The 15477-nt window shown below is 44.2% G+C and overlaps 7 protein-coding genes and 1 non-coding gene across 8 annotated transcripts; 3 read left to right on the top strand and 5 right to left on the bottom strand.

Moving 5' to 3' along the window:
- Positions 1-238: 238 nt before the first annotated feature.
- On the bottom strand, positions 239-1949 carry V1514DRAFT_333419 (uncharacterized protein). Its single transcript, XM_066928037.1, has one exon. It carries the CDS (start codon positions 1778-1780, stop codon positions 719-721), a length of 1062 nt encoding a protein of 353 aa, XP_066782511.1. The 5' UTR covers positions 1781-1949; the 3' UTR covers positions 239-718.
- Positions 1950-2277: 328 nt separating this feature from the next.
- V1514DRAFT_333423 (uncharacterized protein) lies at positions 2278-6847 on the top strand. The gene is made up of 4 exons (XM_066928038.1): positions 2278-2658; positions 2728-5622; positions 5697-6208; positions 6276-6847. The coding sequence occupies exons 1-4, from the start codon at positions 2389-2391 to the stop codon at positions 6562-6564; spliced, it is 3966 nt and encodes a 1321-aa protein (XP_066782512.1). The 5' UTR covers positions 2278-2388; the 3' UTR covers positions 6565-6847.
- V1514DRAFT_333424 (uncharacterized protein) lies at positions 6619-7645 on the bottom strand. Its single transcript, XM_066928039.1, has one exon. The coding sequence runs from the start codon at positions 7437-7439 to the stop codon at positions 6750-6752; it is 690 nt and encodes a 229-aa protein (XP_066782513.1). The 5' UTR covers positions 7440-7645; the 3' UTR covers positions 6619-6749.
- Positions 7572-7643, bottom strand: V1514DRAFT_t67. Its single transcript has one exon. It is a non-coding gene; the product is annotated as a tRNA-Asp (tRNA).
- A 189-nt stretch (positions 7646-7834) lies between the features above and the next one.
- On the top strand, positions 7835-10539 carry V1514DRAFT_333427 (uncharacterized protein). The gene is made up of 3 exons (XM_066928040.1): positions 7835-7899; positions 7976-8090; positions 8195-10539. Exons 2-3 carry the CDS (start codon positions 7983-7985, stop codon positions 10343-10345), a joined length of 2259 nt encoding a protein of 752 aa, XP_066782514.1. The 5' UTR covers positions 7835-7899; positions 7976-7982; the 3' UTR covers positions 10346-10539.
- On the bottom strand, positions 10369-11298 carry V1514DRAFT_333428 (mitochondrial ATP synthase g subunit-domain-containing protein). The gene is made up of 2 exons (XM_066928041.1): positions 11055-11298; positions 10369-10814 (listed from the first exon to the last, which is right to left on the bottom strand). Exons 1-2 carry the CDS (start codon positions 11200-11202, stop codon positions 10528-10530), a joined length of 435 nt encoding a protein of 144 aa, XP_066782515.1. The 5' UTR covers positions 11203-11298; the 3' UTR covers positions 10369-10527.
- Positions 11299-11916: 618 nt separating this feature from the next.
- On the top strand, positions 11917-13062 carry V1514DRAFT_348131 (uncharacterized protein; the record flags this gene model as incomplete). The annotated part of the gene is made up of 1 exon (XM_066929317.1): positions 11917-13062. One exon carries the CDS (start codon positions 11917-11919, stop codon positions 13060-13062), a length of 1146 nt encoding a protein of 381 aa, XP_066782516.1.
- Positions 13063-13145: 83 nt separating this feature from the next.
- On the bottom strand, positions 13146-15477 carry V1514DRAFT_333430 (uncharacterized protein). Its single transcript, XM_066928042.1, has 2 exons — positions 15179-15477; positions 13146-15082 (listed from the first exon to the last, which is right to left on the bottom strand). The coding sequence occupies exons 1-2, from the start codon at positions 15365-15367 to the stop codon at positions 13277-13279; spliced, it is 1995 nt and encodes a 664-aa protein (XP_066782517.1). The 5' UTR covers positions 15368-15477; the 3' UTR covers positions 13146-13276.

The following is a 15477-nucleotide window of genomic DNA, read 5'->3' on the forward strand; positions in this document are numbered from 1 at the left end:
ATTTGATTGTTAAATTTGTTCAATTTGATTTAAATTTGTTTAATTTGATTGTTGGAGTGATTTTTCAAAAGTGTCAAATTGGTTTTGCAAAGAAGAAATCGTTCAGGATTTGTTCCAAGTGTCAAGTTAAATTAAATGTAAATTATATCGCGATGAGTATGGGCGGGCCATCCCTTACCCTCGACGTACGCACGTGAAAAACTTTAAATTCAATATAATGGAGTACGTTCTTTTGCAATAAAATCTCCTCAGCAAATTTATTCAACCCCTTCAAAAGGGTTCAAGCCTCGATCGTGTAACAAACTAATGTCTATAAAAGAAAAAAAAACCGAAAATTTCACAATTCATAAAACGACGAAGCAATAATTGTGAGTCAGCCAGAAAAGAGAAAAAAAAGGATTTTAGAAAAAAAAATAAAAGGCACGCCTACAAGTCACAGAAAAAAAAAAAAAGAAAAAGAAAGTGGCAAATGGATAGGATAAAAAAAACAAAAAAAAAAGGAAAAACACCTGCGTCCTGTCTAGTGATGAATTTAAAAAATAAACGTAGTTCATATCTCATCATATGCCTTTATAAAAAAAAAAGATAACACACGTCAAACAAGAAACAAAAGCCCGAATAAAAAAAAAATAAAAAAAAATAAAGAATGGTTACTGAAAACATGAAAGCCATTCAAAGTTTTAAAGTAATCGTACACCTGGTTGTAAATCGGAAAAAATTACGCCGAGGGCGCCAACTGATCAGGAACCGCATTGGTTGGAAGCGGAGAAGAAGATGAGATTTTAGATGTCGCGGATGCAACTGCTGCCTTGGTTGAACCCGTCAAAGACGCTGCCAGGTCCCGGATTTGATCAACCCTGGCATGAGCAAACGATTCAGCATAAGATACTGCTTCTGAAGCCAAAGTTTTGCCGGTATACAAAGACAAATAAAAAGATGACGTGATTGGCTTGTCCTTAAGGTCATCAGCATTAGATGTTGCCTTCTTATCTTGCCAAACCGCAACAACATGAGACTTGGCTGATTGCGGAAGCGCAAGCACGTATGCAACCGTGTCACGACCATGAGCACGAGTAGAGGCAACCTTGTTTTCCACGACAGAATTCACGCGGCCAATCGCGTCAGTGCCAATCAAAAACAAATTTCCCAGCTCAGTCTTGTGAGGTTCAGCATTTGCAGAAATTTCGTTTGCTGTCAAAGCCGGCGGTAAGTAAGCATTAATGAGTGAGGCCAAGCGGGAGTTCAAAGGAGCCAGATAGGGATCGAGCTTTGCTCGAATGAACGGCCGTCCTTTGGAGTCGTACACAGCGACGGTCCGTGCCTTGGCTCTGCCGACGACAGCCCTTGTAGGCTCAACCAAGGTGCCGTTGACCTTGGACTTTGCTGCTTCAGTGTAAAGATGAGTGGTTGACCTGACGGACTCAACCGACTTGTTAACGGTGGCGTTAACATCCGGTGGTTGGGTGGACTTTAAAGCAGGCACGAACTTGTCAACCGCGGTTAAGGTGTCGTCACCAAGCTTGTCGAACCTTGAAATGATGGGCGCCGCTTTATCAATTGCGGGATGAACAATTTCGGACACTTTTGTGACATAGGGCTTTGCCAGGTCGGCGGACTTGCGCACGAGCGAGATAGACGACGTATACGACACGGCTGCGTCAAGAACGGGGTACGATCGCAGATGGGCAACAAACGCGGATGAGGACTTTGCCGAAGCAACCTTTGCCTGAGCATGGGCATCTGGCAAGACGTTGTTGGCAATGACGGAAGAATCAACCATGATCTGGGAGCTTGTTAGTAGGAGCAAGAACAGTGAGCAAAAACTGACCAGGAGCAACTAGTGGTGAACGAGTGGTGATGGAAAGGATAGAGCGGGCGACGGAGGTGCAAAGAGGGTGTGGGCGGGGTTTTAACAGGCGAAAAAAAGGGGGAATCGGGCGTGTTGTGGGTTGTTCGTACGACATGTGAAAGCGAAGCAAAACTCGCTGTCGATCGCGCCAAAAAAAAGCCTAATCCTAATCACGGGCCGGCCTGGCGCAATGCGATGCGGCGCAGGCACGTGCAATTTCAATGAGTTTAACGCTTATGTAAGGTGATAATAAACAATTAACTAACTAAACGAGCCTGAAGGTCACGTGCTCATGCTCACGCTTAGGCTCAGGCTTAGGCTCAGGCCAGCGTTGGCGCACTTATGTCGAAGCTGTTCTGGTTGCTGCGGCAACCATGTGTGTGTATGGGTTTTTCGCCTCTGGCGCTTCTCATATATCTCACCCCTCTGTGCATTCGTCGCGCTTGGTTTTTTTTTCCCTTGCCACAGCCATTCCAGCATAGACATGTCGTCGTCGTCGTCATCGTCGTGGACTCTTGCAGAAATTAACGCTGTCAGGGATGCCGTGGATGTCTCGTTCGACGACTTTACCTACGTGGCTGCTGACGAGCTTGCATGGCTCGGCGACAGGGTCGACTCCATCCTCGCGTCCCTCTACATGTATGATACTTAATGGGATTTTTTTTCTTTCTTTTTTTTTTGATTACTCACTGACTTTTTTGAATAGTAACAATTTCGGCAAGCTAGATCAATCCACCAAGCCACTTTCCCCATCGCCGCTCAGACACCAAACCTCCGTCGACTACAGGGCTAACAAAGAAAACGATGGGGTATGTCTCCCACCATCTACAATGTTAAACTTGTGGTGCTAATTTTTTTTTTTTTTTTTTTTGATTCAGCCATCACCATCGCGGTCTTTGTCGCGATTGGCCTCTTCGCCCCTGTCGGCATCGTCCTTCATTTCCAAACAAGCAGTCTTGCCTGCGGTCACGGAATTTAATACGGATCATTCAATACCTTCGCCAAACGTGCCACCGCATTCATCAACTTTGACTCTCACTGACGACCCCGTCGATCCTAACGCAGATTTTTTTGGCCCCCATGAACGTGCAATTCTTGGCCACACCAGCCATGACTCGCCATCGTCGACTAACTTTGATGACGTCGATCACATGAGCAACAGCAGCACTCATACAATTACCCATGACCAGGATGAAGACTCCATTGAGCACTCGTCCGCCTCATCTCACACCTTGTCACTTCGCTCCTCGGCTTCCTCCGTGTCCCCGCAAACTCAGTCAATACCTCAAGATGCAAGTTTCAAAAGCGCCACCGCATCAAGTCCTGCATCCAACCATTCGTCATTTTACTCCGCCAACAATTCCTCTCAAAAGGTTACAATAGGCTATTTACCGGCCGTACTTGCTAACCTGCCCGGCCCGCTTGCTCAAAGCACGCCGTCAGCATCTACTCCAACGCGCTTTTCTCCGCCATCTTCGGCAGCTAGTGCAAGCTTAGCCTCTCCAACGAACCGCCAGAACTTGCCTTCTCAGGATTCATCTGTGAAAATACAAAGCCGCAGCTACATACAATCTAGCCCCAGGCAATTATACCCAACCATTCCTGATCGTATCGCTATTTCGCAGCGGTCCCCAGTTGCATCTCCCAAGACTCCTCGAGAACCACATCCTCTACGAAACACGGTTACGGTTCCGCTTAAAGCTTCGCCTGACCATGCTCAACAACAGCCTCCTACTCCGCAGCATGCCGAATCAACAACGTTTGCCAGTCTTCCAGCAAAAGCTCCTCTTACCACAAAGAAGTCAATTGCAAAACGCACTTCCGGTTTTAGTTTTGAAAGTAACAAGTCATCTAATGCTTTTCAAAGGACTTCTAGTGTTGTTGACCCCGGAAATGTTCAGGACGACCACCAGCTACATCAGCTACCGAAGGAACTACAAGGAAATGAACCCCAAGCACAAATTCAACACTCTAGTAGTAACACTACACCCGTGGCTAAACAGATGACTAATTCAAGCAAAAATAGCTCAAACACCGAAATTTCTTCCAATCAGTCTGTTGCAGAGATTTCTTCAAAAAAAACCGGCGAGCCAAGTGTATTGCCATTTTTGTATAAAAACCTTCATGACATGATCAACAATGATCCTCAAGAGGAGGACGAAGAAGACGAAGATTGGATTCCGCTGTCCAAAGCAACCCCGGCACCTAGATCACGGTACATGGCTCAACTGGCAACAGGTGGCAATCTTCCAGTTCAAAATTCCTTTATCACTAATTCTGTACAACCGGACAAAATAGCTGAAATAGAGGAAGATGAAGAAAAAGAAGAACAACCAGAAACAACGGCTGAAAAAACAGTGCGCCCTACCACATCCCAGACTCAATTGAAACAATCTCCTGTCAAGCGTTATCAAACTCTGACAGCTTCTTCAGTTTCAAAATCACGCATTCCCACCACATCTACCACTTCTGAGTCAAATTCGCTTCCGGCATCTCCAACTCGAAAACCCCTGATTGCATCTCCCAACAGATTTGCAAATAGGTCCCCGGTTAGAACCATGCCAAAGCCATCACCTCAACGGTCACCGATCCGGGATAGCAAATTTCAAAAATATCCTATTCGTGGCGGCATAACTGGTGTTGGCGGCATTGGCGCTGCAAGTACTATTGCAAATACAGGCAGCGAATCCAGGGTTGTTCCGTCTAGACCGTCTGGATCGCCGGTTCGAATGAATTCAACCCTTTCAAGGCAAGGTTCAATTTCCACTAATACAGCCACAGCATTGGCTGCAGCCACAGCATCTCATGCAGCCAGTCACTCTCCTGTCGCCAGCGCGTTCAAGAACATGAAGCTCTCAACTACTGATATGTTTCGTAAGGCTAGACTTTTATTTAATAACAATAATAACAGTAACAGTGGTGCCGGTCATAGCACTGAATTCAATTCCGTCAAGAATCTTGAAGATAGCACAAAATTAAAGTCTAGTCTTACGTCTCCGGCAAAGAAACCCAACACTGTGGTGATTTCAGATAATATCAACAAATCACTGTATCCAGATATTTCAGATTTTGCTGCTAACTTGGAGAAGTCACCGCAGCCTAAGTCAGGGCTTTCTCTCAATGAACGAGGAAGTTCAAGATATTCTGGACTGGGAACAGCAGTAACCACTAATATCAACAATCCTGCTAAAGTATTGTTCCCGACTAGTGGTGCCAGACTTGCACAACGACCAGGACAGTCACGTGCTACGCTTACTTCAAGTAGTGGGCAATCTTATGATGACGCTCATGATATTGGTGATTTACATTTATCACCGGAAGTTAAGTCTTTGTCAACTATTGCTCCTACTGCTACAACTACTACTACTACTGCTGCTGCAAGTCAAACTACCAGAGACAAACTAGGGCGGCCTAAACGGACGAAATCAACAATTCGAAAGCCGCCTTCTCGTGCGAAACAAGCACCGGTAGTTGTAAGAGTTCCAATGGGTGCCCAGCGTGAACTTGATCACCAACGGAAATTTGCCGCTGCTGCTGCTGCCGTGCAGACTCCGACAGGACCGCAAAGACTGCAGTTATCATTACCAGATGAAGATGAAAATAATGAAGAAGAACAGAGAAAGGCCGAACAGAAAAGGGAGATTGAACGGCGTCGACAAGAGAATACCAGGCGAGCATTAGCAGATGCCAAAAAGGACGAAGAAGAAGAGGTAGCACGACAGAGGTTTACTGCGGTTAAAAGGCAAAGTAGAGTACAACAACGACCACAAGCGGTAAGAGACTTTTTTAATAAATTCATCTTCTTGAAAAAAAAAATATTTTTCTTTTGGCTAATTATTATACATAGGATGAGTCAAAACAGCTTAAGCGAAACTTTTTGGCTGAAACTGACGCCGGCAAGTTAAAGACATCCATAGTACCAAACGTTGCCAACGACCAATCCAAGCGTCGCAGAACAAATGAGATAGCAGGATCTCCAGTAGAAAACAAGATTAGCCATTCTGTTAGTCGCAAGGAAGGTGGTGGTAATGGATTTGTTGCTAGACCCGCACCTCAGCCGAATCTAATGAAGACCGTTGTCACACAACAGGGTATGCGGACTGTTCCATATGTTGAAGCTGTCAAGTTTTCAAATGAAAAGATTCGATTTGGTGCTACTGCTAGTGCTAGTACTAGAACCAGCACCGGTACTGGTACTGGTACTGGTGGGACTACTCCGGGCAGATCAAACTTATCATCGCATGTGGTTAATGTGTCACAACAACAACAACTTGGGCCGAATAGTCATCGGCTATCTCAACTGGCTCAAATTCAAGCTAACAGTGGTGATCACATTGCGCTTCCTGAGATTTGCAGCGAGTAAGTTTAAATGAGATTTATAATTAAATTTTTTTTTTTTTATTTTAACACATTTTTTTTTTTTTAGGTCTGAGGACGATGACGAGAGCAGTGTGATACTTGACTGGGCACATTCACCAGCCTTGAGGGAAGCCCTGCGATCACAACAATCTATTGATCCCGATACTGTGTTTGGTCCGATTGCTCCGTTACAAATGGAAGAAGTATTTAAAAGGAATGGTATTCCTAATGGCAGGTTCAGGCCACGGTCATCGTCCGCAAATTGGTCGAACAATGATCGACTTACGCCGCAAGAGATTGCAGCGTATGCATCCGATATGGGTTATCAAAATAATAATAATTCTCGAAAGGAGTAAAATTTTTTTTGTTTTGTTTTTTGTTTGTGTTTGTTTGATGCATGGCATATATGATTATGATTAGAATACCTTTAATATTTCTATACTGTACAAAAAAGAATAATCAAAACTTTTGAATTTCCCAAAATTTCAAAGACGCCCGTAGCAGAATGCAAAATGTATAATAATTAATACATCTATATCAATTAAATATGCACAACGTGTTTCTTCGTCATCTCCTTCTGTGTCTGTTGTTGTTCAAGCTTGAGCAAGTAATCCTCTCGTTCAAAAACTTTTATTTTTAATTTTTTAAAAAAATTGCTTTGTGGTTCCAGTCGTAATCCAATCTTGATGCACTCATTTGCGTCATCAATCTTATCAATGGCAAGGCATGCCCTGGCACTTCTATAATAAGCTTTCACGTTATTGATGTCCCGTTGCAATACTTCCTTGCAATCATTCAACGTGCGGCGATAATTTTGCAATTCTAGATTACATGCTGCCCGGTTTAAATAACATGTCAGCACAAGGTCACGTAACTTGATTGATTCTGATGCGCCATCAATCTTGCCCTGCAAAATTTCACTGCTTTCGTCCTCGGTCGGATCCGGACTGGCGCCAGCCGCGATGGCCTTGGTATAAAAAACCACGGCATCTTTATATTGCTTAGTTTGGAAGCAATCGTTACCTTGTTGCTTAAAATTTGTTGCAACTTCATATCGGGTTCCTTCATAAGCTAAGGCTTGTAATGCATCCAATGCCAAATTTGAACCACCATCACCATCACCGGCATCTAATTCGGTCATGAATAATGGTAACCGGTTCAAGGTTTTCATGACTTGATCGATTGCTTGGTCGCCGTCATATTTAGGTTGAGGTAATTGAATGTTAGACATTGTTCAATTTTGGTATATATATGAATGTGAAGAAAGTAGTATTCAACCAAATGTTATTCGGTTTTTAAAAATTAAAAAATAAAAAAATTGGACAATTAAGTATTAATTTGTAAAATAAAAAATAAAAAAATTCTCGGCAACGGGGAATTGAACCCCGGTCCCCCGCGTGACAGGCGGAAATTCTAGCCACTAAACTATTGCCGATTGATAAAAATTTAAGCCAATTTGCTTATATAGCCTGCTTTTAATATAACACCCTGTATGCGTTAGGTTTATGCCTTTATATTTATAAACGTTTATTGTTTTAAAATTGGCACGTGATGTTTGTTTACGTAATTGTTGGAACAGGACAAATGTCGAACTTTTTTTTGTTTGTTCTTTTCAACAAGCGTGCCGTTTGTTTGTGAGGTTTCCCGTTTCGATTTCGCAATTGTGCTTCATCTAGAGGAAGTCTTTATTGGTAAGTTTTTTGCTGCTAGTTATTAGTCTACATATCATGTTATAAGTGACATATCCGAATTAATTAAATAAAGCAGATCAAAAATGGACAGAAAGGCACCAAAACAATCAAGACTGTCGCATGCTTCGACGCCTTATGCCAGGCCAGCAACACCAGCTAGGAATCGACGTGATGAACAAGATCTTGTTCAAGTATGTTGTAAATTGAAGAAATTATTTTTGAAAACAACAATAATGGTCTCAGATGGTTTCTAACTAATTTTCTCTTTTTTTTTCGGGGGGGGGTATGAATTAAGACGCCAGGTGGGAGTATTTTTTCAAAAGTGTTGTCCATTTTCACACCGTCTCGGTGGGCATCTCCATCGGGTAGTTTTGGTGCAAATGCAGATTTTCAGTATGAAGGCAAAGGTCAGGGATTAGTTGACGAGGGTCTGGATCAAGCTGAACAACAGATTGCAAGACAGCAGCCGGAAGTGTCGAACGCTGCTGCAGGTACTGCCGCCAATGACACCGCATCATCAACACCGTCACGATATCTACCATATTTATTCTCGCCAGCACGCCGATCTTCCATTGCTGCATCAGCTTCGGTCCCAATAGGTTTGGTTACTCCCGGTGTGCAGTCATCACAATCCACATATGCAGCACCAGGATTTTCAACTGAGTTACCACCATCATCGGCACAGGCACCATCACCAAATCAGAAACTGGCTGATTTTTTTCAGAAAAAGGGGGACGCGCCATTGTCCGAGATCGAGATGGAGGGCGTGCTGGCGTTAATGAAACAGGCCCAGCAGGAACAAGAAGACACAACCGCGTCAGCTACGTTCACGCCTGCTCAAGTTGCAACGACAGTAGCAACAAGTACGCCAACAGGATTTGCTAGCTTTGAACCTAAAGTACCATTCACGCAACCTCGACCGGCTCCGGGATCACCATCTATCACGGCACAGTTGTACCCGTCCATTCCATCATTTGCTACGCCATCTCGTCATCGTCGAACTGGGTCGTTGACGCCCAACGTGCGAGCTCCAAGGTATAACCCTATTTTGACACCACAACCGCACCGATTGAATGGCTCTCGAACGCCAATACAGACATTCTCATCATCATCATCAACAACAATAGCAACTACAACAACATCATCATTGTCATTGTCGTCGTCGTCTTCATCATCATCAACGGCGTCGTTATCACGGCCGGGTGCTCTGCCGTCAGTGTCAACCCCTTTTAGATCGAGATCACGGCCGTCGACTCCAGGTAGTAGTAATACGACAAAGAGAATCAAGGTCGATGCTGTCAACGGTGCTGAAATTTCCTCGCGACGAACTCCAGCATTTTCGTTGCTGCCACCAGCACCGCCGCCACCAGCACCACCGCCACCAAGCAATGCGTCGCCTGTGAATGCGTCAGCTCTGCAAGCAGTGGTCGAGTCCACTCCCAAAAGACTCAGCCAAACAGCTAGTGCGTTATTATCGTTGATCGAACCAGTCGGCACACCCACTGAGGTGGCCAAAGCTCGCGAAGAGGATCGGAAGAGGTTGATTGATCCTAAATTGCAACCTTTCGTAAATCCTTATGCCACATCGTCGCCATCCGCATCAACGTCAGCATCAATATCAACCTCTACTAATGTTGCAACGTCAACGTCAACGCCGGGACGCCGGCGTGGTTCGTCCAGGCGTGAGACACTGGGCGGGACAGGCCTGCGGAAAAGAACCGCCATTGAAGAAATCGAACGTACCGTACCAGTCGATGAACAAACCAACACGATCACGGTGTCTGCGTTTGAAGCTGCAGTGGCCACGGCGACTCCGGTACCGAAAAAGACGACACAAGCGCAAGAAAATGTACAGATACAAGAAGATCATGAAGTGAAAACACCCACGCCAGCTGGCGGTAGTGCATTCGCAAATACCGCCACACCATCATCGTCATCGTCATTGATTGACCGGTTTAGGCCACACAAGTCGTCACAATTGCGGGAGAGTATAGTGTTAAGTCCACCGGTTAGCCCGTCCAAATCGGTCGAAAACGAGCATGCGCCAGTGAACAAGCCGTTGACGTTTTCGTTTACCTCTCAACAAAGCATTAGTACATCTCAGGCACAGCCAATTGTGTTGAAGCCAATTCAGCCAGCAGTTACGACGTTTTCAGCACCTGTTGTTGTTACTGCTGCTGCTGCTGCTGTGAATGGAAATGGAAATGGAAATGCTGGAATTTCGAAACCGTCGGCAAAGATTGAGCAAAATCCACATGCGGCAAAGGCGTTAGAATCCGACATGTACAAAGCTTACATTCCCAAATACTATTTCGCACCCCCTGCTAGCGTGACTGGTGCGAATGAGAATGGTAGTTCTCAAGAAGAAGCAAAGACAAAAGCGTTGCTAGCGTCCGAGACTGAAGTTTCAAAATACGAGTTTACGTTCCCGGCGGTTTCCGTTTAGGATATATGTAGGGTGGTTTATTAGTCGGGAAAAAATTTGTAATCCAGCAGGATTTGACAGATTACAACAAAAACATATGATATAATTATATATAGTTGTATATATGAATGTATAGTTTAAATGTGTCTCTAGATTTTTAAAACTAGCAATGTTCCAAAATACTCAAAAACAAAAAAAGACATCTAATATCCAACCACTTTTCTCCGGCCAATGATCTCGCCGAGCGAGAACGCACCAATAACTTGAATGAAATAGGCATTAAATTTGAAAGACGAGTTAAGATTAATCGATTTGATGCTAGCAATCACTGCTTCAGGTGACAACAAGTATGGCAGTGACTTGGCATACAAATTTTTAAATGTGGTTTGAAACTGAGCCACGGTTGGTGGCGCGAATCCTTCCTTGAGGTAAACCTGCTTCGAGAGTTCGGCAATTACTTTGGACCAGTAGATTGAAACGTCAACAAGACCTATGAAAATGTCAACACAAGTAATTACTCAATTTTTTTATTATTATTATTTTTTTTTTGTTTTGCCTCTTTTCAACTAAGCAATTCACGCGGGATATATGAATGACAATAACACGATTTATTCGCTCATTTGCATTTGTTGTGCCAAATTCGTACCATAACTTCAATTGAAGCGGAACATATTGAAAAACAAATAGATAACCAAAACACAAAAAAAACAAAACATATATATATACTAACCCTTAGCAGAAGTAGCAATAGCAGTAGCCTTGGCGGTCACGTTGGCAACCGTCGAGTTTTGACGAGCAATAAATTGCTGGCGAACGATAGTTCTGAACGGACCCTGAGCGTAAAGCGATCGCAGAGGGGAAAATGATTGGCGCAGCATTATGATATTTTTTTTTAAAAATTATAAAAAATATATGTATATATGCAATAGAAAAAAAAAGGGAACCTTGTGGTAATGAAGTATAATATCGCGAGATGGGTGAGTCTACGTTTTTTTTTTCCTAGTTACAAAAACAAAACCGTGCGCGAGTACATTTCCGAAGCTACCCACATAAATCTACGCCAACTTTTCGCAGAGATTCAATTCCTGTTCAATTGCATTCCAAACTGCGAATTATTATTGCTATTAAAATTTTTTTTCCTACAACCATTGCTGTTTGGCTATTCGGTTTTTTGATCGGCTGACCTTTGTGAAAATTTGGGCTGACGCTAGGATGCTGTTTCCTCTCGCTCGCTGCTCATTGGCTGAAACAAAGCGTCAAAGCTGGTCACCCCAAGCGACGAGTGGTGTCTAGCTTACCCGGCCTTTGCCACCAAAACTGGCAAAGTTGCCGACTGGTCCGGTTCTGCTTATGCCGGTGCCATTTCTGCGGGCGTATATACTAAATCGCTCCGCATTTCGCGCCCCAGATTTATATACGTCAATTGCGAACGCGCAGAGAGCGAAGCACTTGCACCAGCTGATGTAATATAATATATTGCTTCATGACGATAACTGAAAAAAAAAAATTTGAAAACTTTTACGACTAATTTCAACAATTGATTTTTCGTGCGTATACTATTGAAATTTATCAATTTACTAGTTTTCGTGATCATGCACTTCAAACCTGTTGCGCTCGTGGGCCTGGCTGCCTGTTGCCTGGCACCGCTAGTGGCTGCCGAGGCCAAAACACCAGGCATCACGCCCCTGCGGCCATGGACTCGTACGGCACCCGATGGCGCGATTGAGACCGTCACTCCCGTGATGGTCGAAGGCATCACAATTTCGGCTCGACCGCCAGTGGTGACGCCGACCACGCCGGTGCCGTGGATCAGCTTGAAAAACAACGGTGCGCCGGTGACCGTGAAACCCAAGGTAAAGAAATATGGGTATGTCGACAAGGCATCGCCCACTTACGGCACTTGGTTTGCAGAACAGACGTCAGTGTTGCCTGCTGTTGCAAATGGCGGTGATTCGGCAGCCGACAAGAAACAGGTACTTGGTGCTGGTGATGAAGACGACAGTACCGCCGCAGGCAAGAAGCAATCCGTGATTGTGCAGGGAAAGTATCGCGACGGTGAATTCGAACGATTGAATCCGGTGATCAGGTGCACGCCAGAAAGATACCTGCATCATGGTGACCTGGCACCTTTTTGCTCACCAGAGTCATTGTCCGAATTGGTTGGCAATCATGCTTATTTCATCACCTGGTACTCGGGTTATTTTAACACCAGCAAGGTCAGGATTAACCTGTTGGACTACGATACGCTTGCCGTAACTTCACCCGACCACGCGAAGGAAACGCTTAAGGAATTCGCCTTTTTCACGACCGAATGGATCGATAACGATCTTGGTTATTATTATTTGGAGATTGATCCCACTTTTTTCGGCAAGCCATTCTCAAGATCAGTGTACATCCAGATCGAGAGTCCACATGAAGCTGCAGAGGACATTGACGTCGAGCACGTGCCGCTGGTGAAGTTTCTCAAAATGCCCAAGGTTTCCCGATCGGGCAATCAACGGTACGAGAATCAAACGTTGGAAATGGCGGCTGCCATTCCGTTATGTCTTTTGGTGTTTGCTATTTTCTTGTTTATTTTCCATAAGTGTACGACAAGGGCTCACAGGATCGGAAACATCACGATCGGTGGTCATCGGGCGGCAAGACGGTTACGCCGATTAAACCGCAAATCAAATAAAACATATGACCGGTTAGATGATGCCGAGGCTGGCGCTGCGGAAGTCAAAGTTATTAGTTAATATATATATATATATATATATACATGTAATATCATTCATTGTACAGTAAGGGAAGTTAGTTGTATGTTCACGAAACGCATAAACATTAGCACAATAAAAAATTATTAAATTATATTAAATTATATTATAATTACGGTAAACCATGTCTCTAATTCTCCAGGAACTCCCCAAAATATTACATACTCATGAAAAAAAAAAAAAAAAAAAAAAAATTTTAGGAAAATAAGCTCGCTCTCTCAGCCACAGATGTAGTGACAGTGATACTTGCGTGAGATTTGGTGGGGCCCGGTGATATTTCCCATGACGATATGACATCGCGAACTGATTTGGTGGCAATACTAGCTTGCGCTTCTTCATGCGCTGATTTAGTCAAATTCTGACTTGGAAATAACTTGGCACTTTGCTTTGTAGACGCAGACTTGGGCAATAATACCTTAGGCTTGGTTAAAGGTTTAAGCTTATCGCTAACATCTAATTTCACGACTCTTTTATCTTGAGGGGTTGTGTCTTTTTCAACTGGCCCGTGTGACGACGACAGCGATGATGGTGATGATGGTAGCAAGCTAAACCTCTTTGTGCCTTGCGATTTTTCTTTTCCTGATAAACTTGTTTCTGTTTCTGTCGTTGTTGTCGTCGGTAACTTGGATAATGACGGTACCCCGCCCGTATTCCAAAAAGATCCAACCTTGAGCTTAGGTTTGACAGCCGGACTATTACCGACACGATCCAGCTGTGATGATGATGATGATGATGAGAGGGAGGAGAATGCTGTTGTCTTTGTTGAATTATACACTGTGCCAAGAACATTGTTTGGCTTGGGCTTTAATTTTGGCTTAGGAGCAATGACGGGCTTGTTGGATTCTGAAAACGTGCTTGAGATTGAAAAACTCTTTGATCGCGCATGTGATGATATCAATTGAATTTTGTTATCGATGGCCACGCCACGTCCGGTTGATAATGATGATGGCTTGGAAACTTGCCATGCTAGTCCATCAGTTTGAGTAATTGATTCAAACGCGTGCTTGGCCACCAAGCTTGATGAGGATTTGCCGTCCCGTTGCTGGCTGGTATTGCTTGATGCTGTGGATAACGGCGTTGATATTAGTGCCGCACTGTTGGTCGACTCATTGACATCCACAGTCGCGATCCCATCATGAGTCATCAACTTTGATGGTTTTGGTTTTGGTTTTGGCTTTGGCAAAATTACTAGCGCTGTGGCAACATCAGTGGTGGTGCTGGTGATGCCGGAATCCGTGCGCGGCGTAACGGCCGTATGCTTTTGTGATATCGACGACTGATTCGAGCCAATTGATGACCGGACGATGACCTGGTTCAAGAATTGCGATTTGGGTTTTAATTCGGGTGGTGATTTGCCAACTGCCGCCGCCGTGGCCGTCGTGAACAAGGGTCGACTTTGAGAAGACAATCTGATCGTGTCGTCCGCAAAATTGGCCCGTTCAAAAATATTTTTTCTATTATTTTCTTGATTATTGTTATTACAACTCAACGACAATGACGACGACGTCGTCGTCGTCCTTGTCGTGGCGGGTTGTAAAGAAAACCGGTTCAGGCTTGCCCTTGATGGTTTCGGCTGCGTTGGTGGTCGTGACAATGCTTTAGAGGTTGTGCCAAGTTGATCATTTTTCTGATCTGCCACTTTATCATTTTCATTCTGTGTCTTATTATTATTATTGTTGTTATTGTCATTGTTATTGCTTGCGACCGCAGTACCGGAAAATAGGGCCAATCGTTGAGATACAAGCGACTTGCTCGGTCGTGCTGGCGACCGTTGCGGAAAAGTGACCGCCCTTGCCGGCGGCTTCTTATCCGTCAGTACGTCGGCTTGTCCTGGTCGCGTGCGTGTTGATGGTTCAATGATAACAGAACTCGGCCTCGCAAGCACGGCAGCCTTGTTATTCACTGCCGGCTTGACCATTGTAGAAATATTTTTTTCACTTTCTAGTTTGACCGTTGCCGTCGGCAACCGCCTTCTGGGTCCTCTTGCTCGTGCCTTGGTCAACTATTCGTAAAATATATATTATTAGCAAAGAACAATTGCAAACAAAGCCTGGCGAACCAATTAGAAAAACCCAAAAAAATAAAAATAGTTACAAACATGCGACAGCTTCTTGGTATTCTTATTGTCATCTTCATTTCCTGGAGTCTTTTTATTCTTGGCATTAATGGCTTCCTGTAACGTAGTCATGCCGGACTGGTCATTAATATCCGAATTCCCGCCGCCATGGCCGGCAAGCTTCTGTCGCATCATGGCGGCAATTGTCGCTGATGGATGACCTGATGCCATTGTTGGGTACGCAAACAAAACGGTATCACGCCAAAATTCAACTTTTAATTTTTAATCACCTGTTTCATAAGATTATTTCTTTGAAACGTTGAGTACGTTTTATGTGCTGC

The sequence above is a fragment of the Lipomyces japonicus genome, assembly GCF_038497905.1.
Source record: "Lipomyces japonicus strain CBS 7319 unplaced genomic scaffold V1514scaffold_28, whole genome shotgun sequence".
NCBI classification, from domain to species: Eukaryota; Fungi; Ascomycota; class Lipomycetes; order Lipomycetales; family Lipomycetaceae; genus Lipomyces; species Lipomyces japonicus.